This window comes from Rhinopithecus roxellana, chromosome 2, assembly GCF_007565055.1.
Source record: "Rhinopithecus roxellana isolate Shanxi Qingling chromosome 2, ASM756505v1, whole genome shotgun sequence".
In the NCBI taxonomy this organism is placed as follows: domain Eukaryota; kingdom Metazoa; phylum Chordata; class Mammalia; order Primates; family Cercopithecidae; genus Rhinopithecus; species Rhinopithecus roxellana.
Genome location: NC_044550.1, coordinates 37,708,881 through 37,733,519, shown reverse-complemented (window position 1 = coordinate 37,733,519; position 24,639 = coordinate 37,708,881). Strand labels below are relative to the sequence as shown.

The 24,639-nt window shown below is 39.9% G+C and overlaps 1 protein-coding gene across 1 annotated transcript in view; it reads right to left on the bottom strand.

The window, feature by feature from the left end:
* CDKL2 (cyclin dependent kinase like 2) overlaps positions 1 to 23,851 on the bottom strand; it is a 46,861-nt gene extending 23,010 nt beyond the window's left edge. The window contains exons 1-5 of the mRNA XM_030915682.1: positions 23,803 to 23,851; positions 23,386 to 23,673; positions 19,013 to 19,209; positions 7,057 to 7,251; positions 1,262 to 1,440 (exon numbers count right to left, since the gene is read on the bottom strand). Of these exons, the coding sequence (XP_030771542.1) occupies positions 1,262 to 1,440; positions 7,057 to 7,251; positions 19,013 to 19,180 (542 nt within the window). The 5' untranslated portion in view covers positions 19,181 to 19,209; positions 23,386 to 23,673; positions 23,803 to 23,851. The remainder of the gene's footprint in view (positions 1 to 1,261; positions 1,441 to 7,056; positions 7,252 to 19,012; positions 19,210 to 23,385; positions 23,674 to 23,802) is intronic.
* Positions 23,852 to 24,639: the final 788 nt, after the last annotated feature.

The window sequence follows — 24,639 nt, the reverse complement described above, 5'->3', positions numbered from 1 at the left end:
AGTTCTAACTCCCAATTTTGCATAAGTGAGCTTTCCAGAAACTTCAATCATGTGACATAAAAAGGAAATGCCTTCTGAAAAGCCAAAACAGTTATTATGTATACTTTATTCTGGAAATAAGACTCTCAGGCTCCATTTAGGGCCTATTCATTCTTTGTTTACGCATAACTCTAGCAAGCTTGACCAATCCATGCTATGCCATGGTACACTGAAAACAGCATACCAGAAAGAGGAGGTGGCTGCTAAGGATAAATACAGTAACAATGAAGAGAACTGAAGGCTGATAGGGATAAATTTTTTTTTTTTTTTTGAGACAGAATCTCACTCTGTCGCCCAGGCTGGAGTGCAGTGGCACAATCTCAGCTCACTGTAACCTCCACCTCCCAGGTTCAAGCGATTCTCCTGCCCCAAACTCCCGAGTAGCTGGGATTACAGGTGCATGCCACCATGCCTGACTAATTTTTGTATTTTTAGTAGAGACGGGGGTGTCACCATGTTGGTCAGGCTGGTCTTGAACTCCTGACCTCATGATCCACCCGCCTGGGCCTCCCAAAGTGCTGGGATTAAAGGCATGAGCCACTACACCCAGCCTAGGGATAAAAAATTTGAAACGATCTTAAAAATCAGTTACAAGAACTCAAAGAATATGCAAGCATCATTTGACATAGGAACAACTACCTTAAAATGCTTAAGGTTATTGCTGAATTATAAAATGGCACAAAAATTATAACATGGTAGCAAAATAAGAACTCAGTAATCAAGAAAATAATAAATAATGTTTAGTGTGCCCTGAAAACAGAAATTGTAGAAAATATTTTAGAAAGATTTCAATCAAAAGCAGTAAAAGCTACAATCCTTTCTTCTTCGAAGAATTCCCTTGTGAAGACAATTTATGTTTTAAAAACATTTTACTTAGTTATATTTCTGCCTCCACCCTTGCTTACTCCATCTTCCCTATTCCAACAATGTCACATTTAACCAATCAATGTTCACCTCTATTTACAAGTGATAAATGTATCTATTTCCAATCCACTGTATAAAATAGACCACTTAATTTCGCCATCTCTAAAATAAGTATACTTGTTTCACAGGAATGTTTAAAGGGGAAGCACCAAAAATGATTACAAATCACTTTATACAGCCCCTGAAACTCAAGCCTTACTTTCAGTATTAGAGGGATCATTCATTATATCATAAACATATTCCACTGTAGCAAGAAGCAAGAGTAAAAATCTACTCCTCCCCATTACTGCTATCTTACTTGCCATACTTGACGTCACCAACCAATAGTTCTGGAGCTCTGTACCATCGGGTTGCCACATAATCAGTATAAACCTCCCCAGGAGCTGCCAATGTTCGCGCAAATCCAAAATCGCATAGCTTGACAACACCAGACTGGGAGACTAATATATTCTCTGGCTTTATATCTCTGTGTATGATCTAGACAAGAAGCAGAGTGTGACAGATGTTAAATAAAATTAATTATTTTGGGGCATCTCCTCTGTATCTTGTCCCTATAAAGAATACAAACAAAAGCATAGAAAGTTGCTCCTAGCCCTAAACAACCTAGGACCTAGTTGGGCAAGAAAGAACATTTATACTTGAAATTTTATTTAAACAATCAAAAATATTGGATAAAATATATTTTTTCAAATTCCTAATTCAACTGTTCAGTTAATGACTGCTCTCAAGACTAAGAGAGTAAAGCTATCATTGAAGCTGGGGCAGTCAGGGATAATTTTTATGCAGGGGGTGGGCTCTAACATAGGTCTTCAACACTAAGTATGACCTAGATAAACAAAGAAAAAGAAGGGCAACCCAAGCGAATGTAACAAAGAGAGCAAGAATGTAAATGGGGATAGATAAGAGATTGTGGGAAAACTTTTTTTTTTTAAGACAGAGTCTTGCTCTTGTTGCCCGGGCTGGAGTACAATGGCGCGATTTTGGCTCACTGCAACCTCCGCCTCCTGGGTTCAAGCGATTCTTCTGTCTCAGCCTCTCGAGTAGCTGGGATTACAGGCTCCTGCCACCATGCCCAGCTAATTTTTGTACTTTTAGTAGAGACGGGGTTTCACCATGTTGGGGCAGGATGGTCTCAAACTCCTGACCTCAGGTGATCCACCTGCCTCGGGCTCCCAAAGTGCTGAGATTACAGGCGTGAGCCACTGTGCCTGGCCAGAAAACGTTTTTTTCTAGAGTACAGGTTGTGTGAAGTGGAGGAGGAATATCTCAGCTGACATACTAGGAAGTGTGGCAAGACCCTGGGAACCCATGGAAGTGGTAGACAATGTGGTATTTAAAATTGATGTTGGCCATAAATGAGCTAAATCAGAGAGAAAGATGAGAGGCAGGAAGAAGAGCAGTGGGACCAGTATGAGGTGATAAAGGCCTAAACTAGGTTGGTGCACAGAGGAATGGGAAAGAGGAAATGCAGCTTAGAAATACAATAAATCAAAAATCAATAGGCCAGGCGCAGTGGCTCACACCTGTAATCCCAACACTTTGGGAGGCCAAGGCTGGCAGATCACTTGAGGTCAGGACTTTGAGACCAGCCTGGCCAACATAGTGAAACTCCGTCTCTAGTCAAAATACAAAAATTAGCCAGGCGCAGTGGCAGGCACCTGTAATAACAGATACTTTGGAGGCTCAGGCAGGAGAATCGCTTGAACCTGGGAGGGAGAAGGTTGCAGTAAGCCGAGATTGAGCCATTGCACTCCAGCCTGGATGACAGAGCCACCATCTGAAAATATATATATATATATTTAAAAATCTACAGCTACGCAAAAGACATTATTAGGCCTAATTCTCTAATATAAGCAAATTGTATTTTGAAAACTACAAAAGACAGATTTGTTTTAAACTCTTTCAGAAGACCAGCATTCTAAATGGCAATCTGCCATTGCTGAGCATGTTGTACAGGCTACCAACTTTTATTACCCTAGATATCAGTGATGAGGACACAGGTCCAGTCTCAGACCACCTGTTCTGTGATAGAAAAAGCTAAACGGTCCAGGCACGGTGACTCACACCTGTAATCCCAGCACTTTGGGAGACCGAGGTGGGTGGATCATGAGGTCGGGAGATCGAGACCATCCTGGCTAACACAGTGAAACCCCGTCTCTACTAAAAATACAAAAAATTAGCCTCGCGTGGTGGTGGGTGCCTGTAGTCCCAGCTACTCAGGAAGCTGAGGCAGGAAGAATGGCGTGAACCTGGGAGGCGGAGCTTGCAGTGAGCCGAGATCATGCCACTGCACTCCATCCTGGGTGACAGAGTGAGACTCCATCTCAAAAAAAAAAAAAAAGAATAAAAGAAAGAGCTAAACTGGGAGTTGGGAGACCTGGGTCTAGTCCCTGGTTTTCAGTACAGCCATAGACAACTCAATCTTTCTGTCTTCTCAGCCCACAAATGAGGGGGCTAAAGTGCATGATCACCATGTTTCTTCCCAACTCTAATACCTTATAACATATGGTAACAACAATAGATTCTAAGTATAACCAAGATGATATGAGTTGAATTTTTCCTAAAATCCATCATTGCAGACTGGGGTGGCCAGAAAAAGTACTATGAAAAGGGTAGGCTCTGACATGGGTCTTTAATACTAGGTATAACCTAAATAAATTATGATACCTAGTAATTTCAGTAAAAAAGTCGTTTAGGGTTCTACAAACCTCATAATGTTCTGTACTATTTGGGTCAAATTTGAATTGACAGAAACCTTAAATTTGGTTTTAAATACGTTATTCAGTCTGGCTCATAAAAGGATTAAAATAATATTTATATTTTTAAAAATTCAAGTGTTCACATATATAGATACATTAAAAAATGAGTAATATATTTGAGAATGTTTTCATTTCTTAAAGTCAAGTATCTCATCCTTATGTGTATGTATATGTGTTTATATATGTATGTATGTATGTATGTATATATTCGTGTATTTATTTATTCCAGCCCCTACCGTTATTATCTGTCTGCATTAAGAAGAGAAATGTTAACTGCCCAGAAAACAAAACCTTAAAATATACCTTTAATAATAATGGTAATAATAGGTAACACTTGAATACTTTTGTGCCAGGCACTATTCTAAATGTTTCTCATGTTTTAACTTATTTTATTCTCACAATAACCCTAAGGATAGGTGCTATTATTATCTCCATTTAACTAGGGGCTGGGAGTAAGGATTGGAGAAGAGGTAGTAGGGTTTGAGAAGAAAGAGGGTAAGAAATCATAATCTAGAAGAGTTTAAGAGTAAATGGAGGCTGGGCACAGTGGCTCATGCCTGTAATCCCAGCACTTTGGGAGGCCGAGGTGAGCCGATCACTTGAGGCCAGAAGTTCAAGACCAGCCTGGCCAACATGGCGAAACCCCATCTCTACTAAAAATACAAAAATTAGCCAGGTGTGGTGGTGCACACCTGTAATCCCAGCTACCTGAGAGGCTGAGGCAGGAGAACCGCTTGAACCCAGGAGGCAGAGGTTGCAGTAAGCCAAGATCGTGTCACTCCAGCATGGGTGACAGAGTGAGATTCTGTCTCAAAAAAAAAAAAAAGAGTAAATGGACTAGAAAAAAAGCAATATGACTGCCAGGCAACATTAATAACACTAATGTTCCCTTGAGACAAGTGTTTATAAATTGGAGTGAGATCAGTTCACCCATAAAAATTCACATTTTCTATAGTTTAAAGAGATATGTAAATGCTCTGAAGCTTAGCAGGGAACCATCGGATTTTTTTTTTTTTTTTTTTTTTTTTTTTTTTGAGATGGAGTTTCGCTCTTGTTGCCCAGGCTGGAGTGCAATGGCACAACCTCAGCTTACCACAACCTCTGCCTCCCAGGTTCAAGCAATTCTCCTGCCTCAGCCTTCTGAGTAGCTGGGATTACAGGCATGTCCTACCACGCCTAGCTAATTTTGTATTTTTAGTAGAGATGGGGTTTCTCCATCTTGGCCAGGCTGGTCTCAAACTCCTACCTCAGGTGATCCGCCTGCCTCAGCCTTCCAAACTGCTGGAATTACAGGTGTGAGCCACCATGCCCGGAGAAACACTCCGGATTTTACAATCCCCCCCGCCCTTTTTTTTTTTTTTTTTTTTTTTGAGACAGAGTCTCGCTGTATTGCCCAGGCTGGAAGGCAGTGGCATGATCTCAGCTCACTGCAACCTCTGCCTCCTGGGTCCAAGCAATTCTCCTGCCTCAGCCTCCCAAGTAGCTGGGATTACAGGTGCCTGCCACCATGCCCAGCTAATTTTTTTGTATTTTTAGTAGAGATGGGGTTTCACCAAGTTGACCAGGCTGGTTTCGAACTCCTGACCTTAAGTGATCAGACCACCTCGGCCCCACAAAGTGCTAGGATTACAGGTGTGAGCCACCATGCCCGGCCTAAAATCTCTTTCCTTAAACACAGAATGGCACCCATGCCAGCAGTACTTGACTCTAAACTGCCTGGATGTATCTGTACATCTAAAGGTAGAATGTGTTATGTTAAACATGGGTTGATTCATCATGAAAGTATAAAAATAAAGGGACACAGAAGCAATGGAGGCAGGACACATTCAAATGCGCTTCTAACGTGAGAGAGACAATGGTTCTTTTTGCTTACTGGTTCCACTGGCAAGCCTATCCTTAGTACAGAGATGAATGTAGGGCATTCAGCCACCTAACTCCAAATATTACAGGCCCATTGGGAAGATATCATCATTTTTATGAAGAAGGAAGAATCAGTATCTTTTAAACTGATATATTAAGTATTTAATTCACTAACACCTCATGCTAATCTGATTTCTTGCAAATTCAACATTGTTATTCTACTTTATATATTTCACCCCTGTAACAATTATCTTCTTTGCAATTTACTAAACTGGCATTCAGTCTCCTGAGTTTGGTCAATGTGAGTCTGCCCTAAGAGACAGATAGTCTCAAAATTAGGTTTCTCAGAATAGATTTTCTGAGCCTGTATCATTCCAAAGTTGCCGGGAGGCCACTATGGAAGGCCTCCTAAAAAGGGGCAGTGTGTTTCCCAGTGGAAACTAGGTATCTGCCTCTACTAAGCAATTTTTTTATATATGTAAACTTCACACTATAACTCAATAACATAACAAAACTACACAATAAAAGACAGTTAAAAAATTAAAGACAGTGAATAATACTAATAACCGAAAAGAAATATATCAATTTAGGTGGCAGGTACGTAAAATGATTTTTTCTTTCTTTTATAATTATCTTTAGTTTTAAGTTTTTCTACCATTAATATTTATTACTTTTATAACCACACAAAAAATGTCATTTAAAATATTTCGTAAAACTGGCAAAATCTATGTGTTGAGCTATTCATTTATACTTTATAGGTGTCATTCTTCTTGGAGGTGCTTTTATATGATACTCAAAGTATATAAAATTATTGTGATAGACTACAGGGTAAGGATTGAAATTTTCATATATTCACACTTTGTAATTAGGCAAGAGAACACAAACTAACAAACACACAGACCCTTGGGTCTATACATTTCTCAAAATTCATCACTTAAAATTTGTGCATTTCACTTAGTAAATATTACCTTAAAAAAGAACAGAAAACAGGGCCAGGCACAGTGGCTCACGCCTGTAATCCCAGCACTTTAGGAGGCCAAGGCAGGTGGATCACCTGAGGCTGGGAGTTTTGAGACCAGCCTGGACAACATGGTGAAACCCCATCTCTACTAAGAATACAAAAATTAGCCGGGCGTGGTGGTACATGCCTGTAATCCCAGCTACTTGAGAGGCTGAGGCAGGAGAATCACTTGAACCTGGGGGGCAGAGGTTGCAGTGAGCTGAGATCTTGCCACTGCACTCCAGCCTGGGCAAAAGAGCAAGACTCCATCTCAGAAAAAAACAAAACAAACAAACAAAAAAATCCAGAAAACAAATATTTAACTCCAATTAATAAGATGCACAGATGAAGTATTTAGTGTTAAAGTATACTGACTTTCTGAAACTTATTTTCAAATGCATAAATCAATAAGACAGATTAAAGGATTAATGAATACATATGTGATAAAGCAAATTATTTAAACCCAATACTTACATTGTGACTGTGACAAAATCCAATTCCATTAATAATCTGAAACAAATACTTTTGAACTACTTGGTAGTCTAGTCCATTTGGAAAGAGCTCCAAGTCATCAAGAATTGTGTGGTCAACAAATTCAAAGACTAGGTACCATCGTTTTTTTTTCTTACACACTTCCAAGAGATTCACCAAGTTTTCATGCCTCAGTTGCTGTTATTAAAAAATGCAAAATAGCTGTTATTTTAAAATGCAAAATAGTTTATATAAACTAAGATCAAATTATTAGCAATTAATTATTTAAAATAGATCTCAGCATAATAAAAACATAAATAAAATGCATATACAGTATAAATTGTAAAAGCATATTCTGGTTTTTAAACTACAATTGAGAGACTATATTGTTCCTTTCTCCTCTCAGAGAATAAAATCAAGCTAATAAGAAAAAGAAGTGTAACTCCATCTTTGATTAAACTAAGAGGAATCTATGACCTCCTACTCATAACAAATGAGATGGAACTACTAGATGTAATAAAGGTCAAACAGAAGTATAGGAAGACACCAAAAGATCATCTGTGGCTACAAAACTGGCAGCGTAAGAGTTCTCTGAAGCCAGTGACGTACCCTGAAAAGACAAAAAAGTCCTCCTTTAATATAATGAAAAACGATATATATATATGTATGTACGTATAATGGAAATAAAGCTCATAGACAGCAGTGAAAACATCCCTAGAAATGAATGGCACCAAGAAACAGCAGTGGGGAAGGGCGGGATAAGGAATCACACAGAAACACATTTGCTGGAAACAATCTCTCAGTGAGGCGGAGTAGAAGGCAAAACAATTCGTTATGAATAAACCTGCAACTGCAAGTTTTAGAGAAATTAAACCTAATATAATTAAATCCCACACTCAGGCATATGTGATAAGGAACATCATTGTGAGTTATGGTAAATTCCTGCTAGCCTGGAACAAAGTCATGGCCTCTCCCCAGAACCTCCTACAAATAGTCCTCCAAAGACTCAGACTTTATTATAAGAAACAATCAAAAAGGAACCAATCAAGGATCTATTCAAAGATGTAAGAAATGAGGAAGAAGGGAGAAAGAAACACAAATGTAGATTAACACTCACCAGAAAAAAATGTTGCCACCTTTAAAGGGAAAGAAATCAATGGAATACAGAATACAGCTCTCAAAATCCTCAAGAAAATCCAAGTATGATCCAGGAACGTTATACTCAACCAAATTGTCATTCAAGTAAAAGATAACATGAGCATTGAATCTATTTAAGGCAGGACTAAATCTTATACAAATGTGGGCATCATGGTTACAAAATAGAAAGTGAACATTTTAAATGCAACAATGCACAAATGATATAGAAGATGTAAACAAGATAAAAGTGTATATATACACCAGGTGCAGTGGCTCGCACCTGTAATCCCAGTGACTTGGGAGGATAAAGCAAGAGAATCGCTTGAGGCCAGGAATTTGAGACCAGCCTGTGCATAGCGAGACCCCATCTCTACAAAAATTTTAAAACTTAGGCTGGTGTGGTTGGGCACACCTCTAGTCCTAGCTACTCGGGAGGCTAATGTGGGAGAATCACTTGAGCCCAGGAGTTAGAAGCTGCAATGAGTGTGGTTAGCTATGATCATGCCACTGCACTTCAGCCTGAGCAACACAGCAAGACCTTATCTTGAAAGAAAACAAAAAAACAAAACACTAAAGTAAATAGGATATTTTCTGAAATCAGATGGTAGGTGAGTGGGAGAGAAAAGGAACTAGAAATATAATAATTACTTTACAAAGAAGTAACTATGTTATTTAACACTATAGTTATTAAGGTAAGCAATATGGCTAGGCATGGTAGCTCATGCCTGTAATCAATAGCTTGAGGACAGGAATTGGAGGCTGCAATAAGCTATGATCATGCCACTGCATTCCAGCCTGGGTGACAGAGTGAGACTCTGTGTCTTAAAAAATTAAAAAATAAAAAAAGGTTACCAAGGAAATAAATCCAATATAAATATAAACATAATATAAGGAATTCAGGGGCTGGGCACAGTGGCTCATGGCTGTAATCCCAGCACTTTGGGAGGCTGAGGCAGGTGGATCACCTGAGGTCAGGAGTTCAAGACCAGCCTGGCCAACATAGCAAAACCCCATCTCTACCAAAAATACAAAAAAATTAGCCAGGCGTGGTGGCATGCCTGGCTACCACCATGAAGTAATGAAGTAATATCAATGAAGTAATCACAGCTTCTAAGGAGGTTGAGGCAGGTGAATCACTTGAACCCAGGAGGCGGAGGTTATAGTGAGCCGAGATCACACCACTGCACTCCAGCCTGGGTGACAGAGCAAGACTCCACCTCAAAAAAAAAAAAAAAAAGGAATTCAGAGATCATATAGAAAAATATTTTTAAAAGAGTTATACATATACGTCATGGAATATTATGCAGCCATAAAAAAGAATGAGATCATGTCCTTTGCAGGGACATGGATGGAGTTGGAAGCCATTATCCTCAGCAAACTCACAGGAACAGAAAACCAAATACCACATGTTGTCACTTATAAGTGGGAGCCAAATGATGAGGGCACTTAGAGGGGAACAACACACACTGGGGCCTACCAGAGGGCAAAGGGTGGGAGAAGGGAAAGGACCAGGAAAAATCTGGATAGTCAATGACTGACAAATAATTATTTAAACCCAAGACTTACATTGTGACTGTGACAAAATCCAATTCCATTATTAATAATCTGAAACAAATACTTTTGAACTACTTGGTAGTCTAGTCCATTTGGAAAGAGCTCCAAGTCATCAAGAATTGTGTGTTCAACAAATTAAAAAATTAGGTACCATCATCACCTAATCATTAGCCTAATGGATACCAGGCTGAATATCTAGGTGATAAAATAATCTGTACAACAAACTCCCATGACACGTTTACCTATGTAACAAATCCATACATCCTGCACATGTACCCCTGAACTTAAAAGTTAAAAAAAAAACTTCTACCCTGCATTCCCTCAAAACAGACATTTTACAATGTAAAAGAAGTGCTGCTAAGAAAAAAATAAAAGTTATAAAAGAATACGATATTATACATAATAATAACTAATGCACAATGCTTACTATGTTGCAGGTACTATTCTAAGCACAAAAGCCTTATAAAATAGGTACAATTATTTTCCTGCTTTATAGCTGAAGCAACTAACTCACGCAGAGGTTAAGGAACTTGTCCAAGGTCACACAGTAATAACTTATGAGGCATAATTAAAACACCTTCTCAAAAAAACCAACAAACTAAACAAAGAAACTGACAAAAAATGCCCCAAACCCACAAATTTCATATCCTAATGGAACTATAAATTCTGGCAAATTCTATTTTATCAAATTAAGACATCTAAATGATACTAGAATGTCAGTTGTTCCATTGGCCTGTTTTGGCACATTTCTAATAGAAGAAAACATTACACTAAAACTTTTTACTCTGTAAAAAATTCACACTATAGCACCAGATAATTTCTCTTTCTCTACTCTATGTCAAGTCCTTCTTGCAAAGATTTCCACACTATCTCCAACCCTGCAATCATAATTAAAGCACAGACTATCCGCCGGGCGTGGTGGCTCATGCCTGTAACCCCAGCACTTTGGGATGCCAAGGCGGACGGATCACGAGATCAGGAGTTCGAGATCAGCCTGGCCAAAATGGTGAATCCCTGTCTCTACTAAAAATACAACAATTACCCAGGCATGGTGGCAGGTGCCTATAGTCCCAGCTACTCAGGAGGCTGAGGCATGAGAATCGCTTGAACCCGGGAGGTGGAGGTAGCCGTGAGCCAAGATTGTGCCACTGCACTCCAGCCTGGGCAACAGAGCGAGACTTTGTCTCAAAAAAAAAAAAAGCACAGACTATCAGCTCCACAGGTTCTCTGTCTTTGTGCTTATCTTTTTAACGGCAGATGGTTACCTCCTTTCGTAATGGCAGACTGAATAACTCAGACCAGCCCTCCAGTTGAAAATTCTATTTTTTTTTTTTTTTTTTGAGACGGAGTTTTGCTCTTACTGCCCAGGCTGGAGTGCAATGGTGCGATCTCGGCTCACCACAACCTCCTCCGCCTGCCAGGTTCAAGTGATTCCCCCGCCTCAGCCTCCTGAGTAGCTGGGATTACAGACATGCAACACCATGCCGGCTAATTTTGTATTTTCAGTAGAGACAGGGTTTCTCCACATTGGTCAGGCTGGTCTCGAACTTCCGACCTTAGGTGATCCGCCCGCCTTAGTCTCCCAAAGTGCTGGGATTACAGATGTGAGCCACTGCGACCAGCCATTGAAAATTCTTTAAAAGTTGGATTGATTTTCAAAAAATCTTCTTCAACATATAAAAGGCTAAAACGACAGTGAGGATTACTGGGCTAAAATTGAGAACAGGAGAATCCAGAGAGTTAACCTCAGGACTCAAAGGTAATTTTGACATGAAGTAACAAATGTAGAAATGAGCTTTGATTTTTGTGGCTCCACAGGGCTAAAAGGGAAAAGTCAAAGTCCAAAAGCCTTCTAAAGGTGGGATAGCTGAGAAACCGCCTCCAATTAAAGCTAGGACCCAAAAAACTACATCCTCCAGAGTGAAAATGAGCAGAAATAAACGAGGCATCACTAGACTTAACATCACATTCAAGGAACTAAAAGCCTTGAATTTGGATTCACATACTGGACTGGGAGCATCTCCATGTACCTGTCAGAAGCAAATGAATATTGCCTCTGAACAAAGAAAACCTTACCTTAGCCTCAAAATATTTCTACAAATAAAATTTCAAAAACAATATTCAATTCTAAAGGATAATGAGAAACACAAGATAAAAAGAGATTGTAAGCGAGAACTTTGAACTTACTAAGGAGGTCCTGGGCTGGCAGTGTGCTTGTATCAGACAGAAATCAGAACTGGGAAAATTTTAATGTAAATAATTGTTCATTCATTATTATCAGGGGGTAAAAGAAGACTCTAAGGGATATGTTTGAAGTAGCAAATACAGGAAGCCCCATTTTTAGGGCTGAAGGAAAGTGCATAGTGCACAAGAAGGAACTAAAAATCTAGAAGAGCCCCCAATAACCACCAGACATTTAGATCTCATTGGAAATGGCCCAGCAGCCACAAAAATGTAAAGATTACCAATAGTGAAAAAATTCACCAGAGCACACAGGTCAGAGATGGTTTGTAGAGTGGCCAACAGTTGGTAGAGTAACTCACCAGAATGTGCCAAGTAGGCCAGAACTGGTCTTTGAAAGATGCTGAAGTGAGCTAACAGACCTCCCACATGGTAATGGGCTCACAACTGTATTAAAAAAAAAAAAAAAAAAAGCACACTAGAAGCTGGAAGAAAAGCCTCTTCCTCTTGCTAAGGACCAACAGTGTCTTTCCATGCCCTCTATCTGTTGACGTAATCTAAAATCAAATCAGCTGGCAAAAAAAAAGAAATGCTTACAGAGTCCAGCTCTAATATCACAAAATAGGTAAAACAAAGGAGTGATTTGGAGTTGAGAGACAATAAATTGTTTACTGGCACAGTGCTCACAAACATGGAAGAATGAAATAAAAATTGTCTCTGGAGAAAAATATTTTTACCTTAGCCTCAAATTATTTTAAAAAAATATTTCAGGACAGGTGGCTCGCACCTATGATTCTAGCATTTGGGGAGGTTGAGGCGGAGAAATTGCTTGAGCTCAGTAGTTTGAGACTAGTCTGGGTAACATACTGAGACCCTGTCTCCACAAAAAATAAAAAAAATTAGCTGGGCATGGTGGCACATGCCTGTAGTCCAAGCTCCAAAGCTACTTGGGAGGCCAAGGCAGGAGGACTGCTTGAGTCTGGAAGATTGAGGCTGAAATGAGCCATAATTGCACCACTGCACTCTAATCTGGGTGACAGAGCAAGATCCTATCTAAAAAGTAATAACAAAGATAATAATAGTATTTCAAAGATAAGTAAGATTCAGCACAAAATTGAAGGTATGCAGGCATACAATGAAATAAGATACCATAAGTAAGAAATACCAGAAAACATCAGCAATTGAAACAGATACAGAATGACTTCAGATATTGTAGTTATCAGATATGGACTCTAAAAAAGAAAGCCAACCTCAAAAAACGGAGGGAACTTAAAACCATAAAAAGTAACATAACAGATGTGGACCCAAATAAAAATTCTAGGATGGAAAAGTATAATTATTTTGTTCACAGTAACAGTAGACTAGGTAATTTGTAACAATTCTCCAACTGAATACAAGTAGAAAAGCTGGACAAAATGTATAACACAACTACTTGGAGGAATGAAAAAGATCATATAGTAAAAAATACCTGGGCTAGGAAGACAGAAACCCAGAAAGGTTAGCCAGGCAATTAAGGCCAAATTTTTTTAACCCAAGAAACATATGCCACTTTAGAGGGAAGACTAAGAGGACCAGTAGCACTTTTCACCATGTTGCAGGCCTAAGGTAGCAGTGACTGATGTTCACGGCCCATGAAGGTGAAAAGAAGGAGTTCAGTGCTGATGAAATCCTTTCATTTGGGTTAGCCCTAAAACTCCTCAAGCTATAAGTAGTAGCTGATATGAAGCTTAGTATATGAAGCTGAATTCTTAAATGGAGAAGAGAGAAAGAATGGGACAGTAGCAGTATGTGAAGCAACAATTATAGCTGAGCGTTTATTTATTTATTTATTTATTTATTTATTTATTTATTTATTTATTTGAGATGGAGTCTTACTCTGTTGCCCAGGCAGAGTGCAGTGGCACGATCTTGGTTCACTTCAACCTCTGCCTCCCAGGTTCAAGAGATTCTCCTGCCTCAGCCTCCTGAGTAGCTGGGACTACAGGCGCATGCCACCATGCCCAGCTAATTTTTGTATTTTTAGTAGGGAAAGGGTTTCACCACGTTGGCCAGGCTGGTCTCAAACTCCTGACAAGTGATCCGCCCACCTTGACCTCCCAAAGTGCTGAGATTACAGGCATGAGCCACCACACCCAGCCTGAGCATTTTTAAAAATAACAAATTACATTATTTGATAGAAGCAAGAGCCATAAAATTAACAGACAAAAAAAAAAAAAAAAAAAAAAAAAAAAACCCACACCTAGGCATATTATTGTAAACTCCTGAAAAACAAAAACAAAACCTTAAAAGTATCTAGAAGAAAATGGTTATTAAGGAACACAATAAGACTGATGTCTGATTTTTCAATACAAGCAATGGGAGCCAGCAGAACCGTAGAATTCTATCTTGAACATACTGAATGTAATTAACTGACAACCCTGAATGCTATATCCTGAGAAAATAGCCTTTTTTTCTTTTTTTTTTTAAGTGATGAGATCTCACTACAGTGCCCAGGCTGGAGTGCAGTGGCTATTCACAGACATGATCATGGCACACCACAGTCTCAAACTCCTGGGCTCCAGTGATCCTTCCACCTCAGCCTTCTGAATAGCAAAGACTATAGGCTCATGCTACCACACCTAGCTTGAAACAGTTTTTTAAACACAAAGTAGAATATACACTAACAAAAATGAAAAGAACTTCTTATCATCAGATTTGCTTTAAAGAAAATAAAGGAAGTGCTTTAAGCATAAGGAAAATGAACCCAGATGGAAACTCAGAAATGCAGGAAAGATTAAAGAGTAATAGAAAGGGTAATATTAGGTATAGCCTAACAACTGCTGACTGTGAACAATTTTAAAAGGGATTTAACTATATATAGATATAGAATTTAACAATATTACATAGCAGCAATAACACATATATCTGATGGGTGGAGGGGAGAAAGGAGGGGGTAACTGAAGTTAAAATTGCTAAGATTTTTGCACTGTAAAAGTACCTGTTTGAGTATCAATAAGTCAGGTTCGTATACTACAGTATCTAGAATAATTTCTAAAATACTAGCAAAATAATGTTTAACAAATAATGTTCAAAAAGAAAAAACCTAGAAATACGGAAGGCAACTAGGAAGATAAGTATAAATCCAAATATGTAAGTTTTATATTAAATATAAATAGACTAAACCACTCCAAGTAAAATACAAAGACTATCAAACTGAATAAAACAAAAGAAACAACTGTATCTGCTTATAAGAGATATACTTTACATCTAAAGACACAGAAGGTTAACAGGAGAAAGGATTAAAAAGTATATATCATATAAATAATGATCAAAAGTGCAAACATACTAATGACAAAGTATATGTTAAGACAAGAAGACTGGCCAGGCCTGGTGGCTCACTCCTGTAATCCCAACACTTTGGGAGGCCGAAGTGGGTGGATCACAAGGTCAGGAGTTTGAGACCAGCCTGGCCAACATGGTGAAACCCTGCCTCTACTAAAATACAAAAATTAGCCAGGTGTGGCAGTGGGCACCTGTAATCCCTGCTACTCGGGAGGCTGAGGCAGGAGAATTGCTTGAACCCAGGGGGTAAAGGTTGCAGTGAGATGAGATCATACTACTACACTCGAGCCTGGGTGACAGAGCAAGACTCCATCTCAAAAAAAAAAAAAAAGACAAGAAGACCAAGAAACAAAAGGGTTATACAATGTTCATGAACTGGATGCAATATTGTAAACACATCAATTCTCCACAAATTGATCTACATAAATTCAATTAAACTCCTAGAGTTTTTATGAACATTGGTAAATTGATTCTAAAATTTATATGGAAATGCAAACAGACAAAAATAGGGAAGATAGTCTTATAGAAGAAGGACAAAACAGAAGGGATTTATTCTACTAGATATAAAAACTTACAAACTAGGCCAGGTGCAGTGGCTCACACCTGTAATCCCAGCACTTTGGATGGAAGGCTAAGGAGGGTGGATTGCTTGAGCCAAGCAGCTCAAGACTAGCCTGGGCAACATGGCAAAACCCTATCTTTACCCCCAAAAATACAAAAATTAGCCAACCATGGTGGCACATGCCTGTAGGCCCAGCTACTCAGAAGGCTGAAGTGGGAGAATCACTTGAGCCTGTGAGGCAGAGATAGCAGTGAGTCAAGATCATGCCACTGCACTGCAGCCTGGGTGATAGAGCAAGACCCTGTCTCAAAAAAAAAAAAAACCTACTAACTAGAATAAACATGATTGTGGGCTACTGGTGCAAGCTTAAACAAATAGACCAATGGGACAGAATAAAATCTTACCTATATAGGAGAACATGTGGCAAAAGGAATATTCAGAACAGTGGAGAAAAAGATGGTATTTTCAATAAATGTTTCTGGGACAACTGGATAGCCATAAGGGAAAAGTCATAAGATTTGACTGTGTCAAACACCATTATTAAGATCAAGAACAGGCCGGGCGCGGTGGCTCAAGCCTGTAATCCCAGCACTTTGGGAGGCCGAGACGGGCGGATCACGAGGTCAGGAGATCGAGACCATCCTGGCTAACACGGTGAAACCCCGTCTCTACTAAAAAAGACAAAAAACTAGCCGGGTGAGGTGGCGGGTGCCTGTAGTCCCAGCTACTCGGGAGGCTGAGGCAGGAGAATGGCATAAACCCGGGAGGTGGAGCTTGCAGTGAGCTGAGATCCGGCCACTGCACTTCAGCCTGGGTGATAGAGAGAGACTCCGTCTCAAAAAAAAAAAAAAAAAAAAAAAAAAAAAAAAAAAAAATCAAGAACAAGTATTAGATAATTAGACTTTAACAAATCCCTACTGTAACCACTAAAAGACAGAAACACAATGCATAATTTCTGAGTTATTAGAAAAAAAGGAATGATAAATATAATCAATCCAAAGTAACAAAAGAAAAAGACATAGAGAACTGGTAATACAAATAGCACATATTAAGGTGGTAGATATATATATTCAAAATACATTAGATATTATATTATAAGTAAATGGAATAAATGCTCCAATTAAAAGGCAAATATTATCAAACAGGAAAAAAGCGAAATATAACTGTACAGTTTTCACAAGAGATACATCTAAACAAAAATTCAGAAAAATTAGGGGGCCAAGCGTGGTGACTCACACCTGTAATCTCAGCACTTTGGAAGGCTGAGGCAGGCGGATCACCTGAGGTCAGGAGTTTGAGACCAGCCTGGCCAACATGGTGAAACCCCGTCTCAGCTAAAAATACAAAAATTAGCCAGGCATGGTGGCGGGTGCCTATAATACCAGCTACTTAGGAGGTTGAGGCAGGAGAATCGCTTGAACCCAGGAGGCAGAGGTTGCAGTGAGCCAAGATCGCGCCACTGCACTCCAGCCTAGACAACAAGTGTGAAACTCCATCTCAAAAGAAACAAACAAAAAAAAAGCATTCAGAAAAATTGGAAGTAAAAATATGGAAAAGATTTACTATGGAAACACTAACAAAAATTAAACTAATGTATGTACTCGTTAATTTCAAATAAATTAGTTCTTAAAACAAAATACTGGCCAGGTGCGGTGGCTCATACCTATAATCCCAACATTGATAGGCTGATAGGCTGAGGTAGGAGGATTACTTTAGCTCAGGAGTTTGAGACCAGCCTGAGCAACATAGTGAGACCTTGTCTCTACTAAAAATAAAAAAATTAGCCAGGCATAGCAGTACACACCTGCAATCCCAGCTACTTGGGAGACAGGTGTAGGATTGCTTGAGTGCAGGAGTTCAAGGCTGCAGTGAGCCATGATGATGCTACTGCACTCCAGCCTGGAGGACAGAGTAAGACCCTGTCTCAAAAAAACAAAACGAAACAGCCGGGTATGGTGGCTCGTGCCTGTAATCCCAGCACTTTGGGAGGCTGAGGCGGGTGGATCATGAGGTCAGGAGTTCAAGACCATCCTAGTCAACATGGTGAAACCCTGTCTCTACTAAAATACAAAAAAAAAAAAAGAAGAAGAAGAAGAAGCTAGGCATGGTGATGCACACTTGTAGTCCCAGCTACTCGGGAGGCTGAGGCAGGGGAATCACCTGAACCTGGGAGGCGGAGGTTGTAATGAACTGAGATAGCGCCATTGCACTCCAGCCTGGTAACAGAGTGAGACTCCGTCTCAAAAAAAATAAAAACATCGAAACAAAATATTACTATAATAAAAAGAGTTATTGCATAATGACAAAAGATTTAACTCAACAGCAAGATAAAATAATTCTAAATATAACACACTAATAATACTGTTTCTGTTTATAAAAATAAACATTAACTGAACTACAATGAAAAGCAGAAAAATCAATAATCACAAAGGAAGATTTTAACATATTCTCAGTGTTGAATAAAACAAGCATATAAATAAGAATTCGGAAGATTTGAACAACACAATTTAACATGAACTAATGAACATATATGAAATACTTTTCAAGAACAAGAGGTTTTTTTAGTTGACTATATTCTGAACCAAAAAGCAAATATCAAGAAATTTCAAATAAATAAATTCTTATATGGTGTATACTCAGATCATAGGGCAGTTGTGTCACAAATAAATAACCAGGAAATAACCTAGAAAATGTCCATGTTTGGAAATTCAGAAATATACTTTTAAATAACTCAGGGATTAACAAAAATATAATGGAAATGAGAAACTATTGTTAACAATCAAAATTTCCAGGATACATATCAAGCTGTTCCTACAGAAAAATGTATATCCTTAAATGCATATTTGAGGGGACAAAAGGCTGGAAATTAGAGAAGCATCTATCTCAACAAATTAGGAAAAGAAGTGCAAAATAAACCCATACAAATAAGTAGAAGAAATGAAATAATAAAGAACAAAAATTAATGATATTCCTACTAACAAGTCATCAAATCTGGGGGTGGTCTTTGGGACTGCTAACACAGACCATAGACAGATGATTGATAAATACACAGAAAGATACAGACAGAAGGAATAAGCACTTTTAAAATCAGGTTTACATTCACCAGATAAATGAATTTGCATATCTAATCATTGTATTTCTTCTTATTGCCAAAAAAGGAACTTATACTCATATTTTTTCAATTCAATATATGCATTTACTCACCTTTAGTAACTTGATTTCTCGCATTGCAATCTTTTTAACCATTTTGTCATCGTCACTTTCTAAGAACTTCTTTATGGCCACAATTCTTCCAGTATCTTTATTCCTACACTTCATCACCATTCCATAACTCCCTTCTCCAACCAGTCCCAGGTTTTCATATTTTTCCATTTTAATTTAAAGTCAGTAGACACTTTTTGCTGTGAAAACCAAAACATAGAATTAACAACATTGAGTATGTTAATTTCCTCCACCTTCCCAGCAAATTAATTCTTCCCTGCTTGTCTTCCATATTACATGGCTGTCCTGTATTAATTCACAATTTCCTAGTGTTTCTACATGTAAGCTATGTTTTCAAAATGGTCACACACATTAATCTATGTTTTCAAAATGGTCACACACATTTCATAATAGACAAGGCAAATGGAATTGAAGCCATTAACTTTAAATTACTAAATGTCATGTTAATGAAATTCCATACATTTTTAATTAGAATAAAGCAATACTTGAGCTATCATACATAACAATTACAACTCACTTTAAAAAGCACAATTCCAGCCAGGGCAACATAGCAAGATTCTATCTCTACAAAAAACATTTTTAAATTAGGTGGGTGTGGTGGTATACGCCTGTGGTCCCAGCTACTTGGGAGGCTGAGGCAGGAGAATTGCTTGAGCCCAGGAGGTTGAGGCTGCAGCAAGATGTGATGGCACTGCACACCAGCCTGAGCAATGGAGCGAGAATCTGTCTCAAAAACAAAACAAATAAACAAAATGCACAGGCCAGGTGCGGTGGCTCACGCCTGTAATCCCAGCACTTTAGAAAGCCGAGGCAGGCAGATCACCTGAGGTCAGGAGTTCGAGACCAGCCTGGCCAACATGGTGAAACCCTGTCTCTACTAAAATACAAAAATTAGCCAGGCATGGTACTGCACGCCTATAATCCCAGCTACTTGGGAGGCTGAGGTAGGAGAATCCCTTGAAGCCAGGAGGCAGAGGTTGCAGTGAGGCAATATCACACTACTGCACTCCAGCCTGGGAGACAGAGTGAGACTCTGTCTCAAAAAAAAAACAGCACAATTCCTTTTCACTCAAAGATGCATAACTGAATTTAGTGGGGGTTTTGTTTGTTTGTTTTTGAGACAGAGTCCTGCTCTGTTGCCCAGGCTGGAGTGCAGTGGTGCAATTTAGGTTCACTGCAACCTCCACCTCCTGGGTTCAAGTAATTCTCCTGCCTCAGCCTCTGAGTAGCTGGGATTACAGGCGTGAGCCACTACACCCAGTTAAATTTTGTATTTTCAGAGAGACCGGGTTTTGCCATGTTGCCCAGACTGGTCTCGAACTCCTGACCTCAAGCGATCCACCCACCTTGGCCTCCCAAAGTGCTGGGATTACAGGCGTGAGCCACAGAGCCCAGCCTGAATTTGGTTTTAATGAAGATCAACTTTTTTGTTACACTGGATTTAGATCCATGTTGGAAATACTTACGCACCTTCCACTTAATTGGAAAAAAAACTTGATCACATAACAAATTAACGCAGAGCATCTTTCATAAAATATTTTTCTTTTCTTTTCTTTCTTTTTTTTTTTTTTTGAAACAGAGTCTCGTGCACTGGCGTGATCTCGGTTTACTGCAACCTCTGCCTCCCAGGTTCAAGCGATTCCCTGCTTCTGCCTCCCCAGTAGCTGGGATTACAGGCGTCCGCTACCACACTCAGCTAATTTTTTGTACTTTTAGTAGAGACGGGATTTCGCCATGTTGCTGTTACTACATTGAACTTAGAAAATAAGAGTAATGACATCGGTATATAAGCAGATTTTTAAAATTAAATTAAATTAAAATATTAGTAGTATCAAATACCGTGAAAGTATTTCAAAAATCCTGTTAATGATTACTCACTAATCATTAACTTCATAATTTGATAATTGAATAATCAATTACTTCATAATTTGAATGTGTTCGAATTTTTTTTTTTTTTTTTTTTTTTTTAGATGTCGTCTTGCTCTGTTGCCCAGGCTGGAGTGCAGTGGCACGATCTCCACTCACTGCAACCTCCGTCCCCCGGGTTCACGTCATTCTCCTGCCTCAGCCTCCCGAGTAGCTCGGACCACAGGCACCCGCCACCACGCCTGGCTAATTTTTTGTATTTTTTTAGTAGAGACGGGGTTTCACCGTGTTAGCCAGGATGGTCTCGATCTCCTGACCTCGTGATCCGCCCACCTTGGCTTCCCAAAGTGCTGGGATTACAGGTGCGAGCCACCGTGCCTGGCCTTGAAATGTTTTACTCATATTATATGACATTTTCTGAATAAAGGCAATTCTAAGAGAATCTTTCTTGTTTTACTAATGATTGATGAAGGTCCAGCAATCATTAGACAAAATGTTGGTACAGAAAAAAATTATTTCAATCCAAATACAGATAGATTTTAACTTATAAGGTTTCATTGCCATGGTATATATAAGCTATTAAACTATAACTCCAATAAGAATAAAAAATGCTGCTCTGAATCCCAATGTGGTTCCAAAAGTTTCAGGAGAAAAAAACAGTCTTTTAATAATTATATATCGAATGACATTCACAGTTGATTTTTTTTCACCTGACAATATAAAAATGTTCATTTATTAAACTTTGGAAAGAGAAAAAATTCTTGCCTAATGTATTAGTTGTATACTTACGGCAATCTAAAATTAATTTACTCAGATTGTGAACTGTTTTTCCTGTTTCTCTGTTGGAAGAGGTATGTAAAGACAAAACAAATATTCTCTTTGTTCTAGCAAACTATGCTAATCCGATGTATACAATACGTTTTCCACACTTGACATATAATAGTTTGAGATTTTATAATATACATATTTTTAATGTAGATGTAAGTGGAGAACCAGAAGATTGATCTTGAGGGGTAGGAAATGAAAACAATACCAAAGAACATCAACTTAAATTATTTTAATACCGGTTTTCAGAATAGATTCTACTACAGACTTTTTACAGAGCAGTGTCCCAGACACGAACTTTCCAGGCATTTGACAATTTTCCGCCCATCTCACCTCCATTAACTTTTTTTTTTTTTTTTTTTTTTTTTTTTGAGACAGAGTCTCGCTCTGTCGCCCAGGCTGGACTGCAGTGGCACAGTCTTGGCTCACTGCAACCTCTGCCCCTCCAGGTTTAAGCATTTCTCTGTCTCAGCCTCCGGAGTAGCTGGGATTACAGGCGCGTGCCACCACGCCCGGCTAATTTTTTTTGTATTTTTAGTAGAGACGGGGTTTCACCATCTTGGCCAGGCTGGTCTTGAACTCCTGACCTCGTGATCCACCCGCCTCGGCCTCCCAAAGTGCTGGGATTACAGGCGTGAGCCACCGCGCCGGCCTTCCATCAACTATTTTTTAATAAAATATTTGTATTTGAAAAAAATTCTCCATATAATTCTATCCCTTCTTAATTTTTGTTCTCTTCCATTAAGAGAGTATGTTTTATTAAGGACTAGGCGTTAGGTTTATCATATCAATGACAAAAATAGCTTGAATCTATAACCTGGATCACTTTAAAACATTTTGTAAACAGTGTCCTAAATATTTGAAGCACAAAGTGAACAAAAAAACGACTTTAAGCATGCCTGAGGTGTCTGCCTGAGGTGACTTTAAGCATGCCTGAGGTGACTGAAGCATATCACAAGCTAACATTAATGCAAGTTGACTGCTTCAAGTTTATTCTGCCAACCAATTGCACATCTGGACACACCACATTGAACACACCTACTTTTTCAAGTGGCACTGTCCATAAATACTTTAAAAGTATCACAGCCTACAAAGCCTCTTGTTTCCTGAAACGGTTACTCGTAAACTATAACTTCTCATGCCTTCTACTCTTGAATGGAAAGGTAATACAAACGAAAAAGAAACCTGGCCAATGGCAAAGAAACCTGGATGGTTCTAATACCAACAATTTAGATAAAATATTTGGAGAATGCTAATTTTTTATTTTGTTTAAGACAGATTGAAGGGCGGGAGCGAAGTCTTATGCCTGTAATCCCAGCACTCTGGGAGGCCGAGGTGAGAGGATCACCTGAGGTCGGGAGTTCGACACCAGCCTAACCAATATGGAGAAACCCTGTCTACTAAAAATACAAAATTAGCCAGGCGTGGTGGTGATGCCTGTAATCCCAGCTACTTGGGAGGCTGAGGCAGGAGAATCGCTTGAATCCGGAAGGCAGAGGTTGCAGTGAGCCGCGACCACGCCATTGCACTCCAACCTGGGCAGCAAGAGCGAAACTCCGTCTCAAAAAAAAAAGAAAGAAAGAAAGAAAAAGAAAAGACAGATTGAAATCTTTTATAGATCAAAGAACGAGATAATAGAAGCTTTAAAAAGTACTTATACTTACCGTTTCTTCAATCCGTTCGCATAAAAGACCCAAAGGTTTTCAACTTGTAAACAAATTTGAGGTGAAATGCATATCGCTCGCAGGTCCAAAAGATGCTGCCTAGCAAACTAGCAATTCCAGTGCTGTTGTGATTTCTTCTGCGGACGCAGTCACGAGTCCAGGGCGAAGCAGGCAGGAAGGCAGGTGGGCCTCCGTCTGCCGCAAGCTCACACTTAGGAGGACCACGGGCCGCATGCTGTCGTCGTCAAGGCAACGACCTCACTCTGTCCCCAACCATAGGCACAAAGTCTTGGGAGAGAGATACAGCACAGGTCAGAATGCGTTCACGGTAGGCACCAACGCCTGTGAAGGCCAAGGGCTAGAAAGCAATTAGCTGGGTGAGAGGCAGCACCTCCCAGCTTGTAAGGCGCCCAGTACCTGGAGTCTGGGAACCTGCACCGCTCCAACTATCCCTGGGCCAAGGTGTTGGCCGCGGAGCTGGAAGGGGGCGGTTCCTCACCCGCCCCGAGTGCCCCAGGCCTCCCTTGTTCTGATTGGCCGAGCCGTGTCGTCACGAGCCATGATTGGCTCAGGGCCAACCACCCCGCCCCTTCACCTAGGGCTCGGCCCAGGTTCTGCTCCCTGACACGCAGAGGCCCTGCGTCCCCACACGCCTTGGTTCTCGTCACGAGACACCTTTCTGCCCTCGCCAGGGGGAGAAGGCGATGTGATGCCCACACGAAGGGTAAAGGTGGCGGTTATGTAGGACTGAGAAGACTATGCAAAATGCGATACGGTTTCCCTCACAGCCATGCTGCTGGGCAGGGGAGGGCCCGGGTCCCCTGAGTCGCGAAGGCGCGGCCTGACCGCGATTCCAAGCTTCCTTTCCGTTCTGGGCGGTGGGGCCAGTGTGAGCCAGGTAGGAGATGACGGTGACAGTCTAGGAGGTGATGATTAGTAGGCGAGGCAAGTGGAAGAAGGTAGGTGATGACAGACCTGATGTTAGGAGGGACCTTGGGTAGGCCAGTCTGACCACTGAAAGTGAGGGAAAACACTTTGAGATGGAGGAAGGGGAAGAGAGGGAATGAGTGGAATGGGAAAGCGCTGGGATGGCTGGGGATCTGGAGGACACGCACAACACCCGCGTATGGCAGCCAAATGGGGTGGAGTTAGGGCTTGCGATAAAACTTGCCTTAAATGCAAAAATGCAGCTCAATCCATGACTGAGCAAGACTGGTAGGTCAGAATCATGCACAGGCTTAAATCACACAGGAA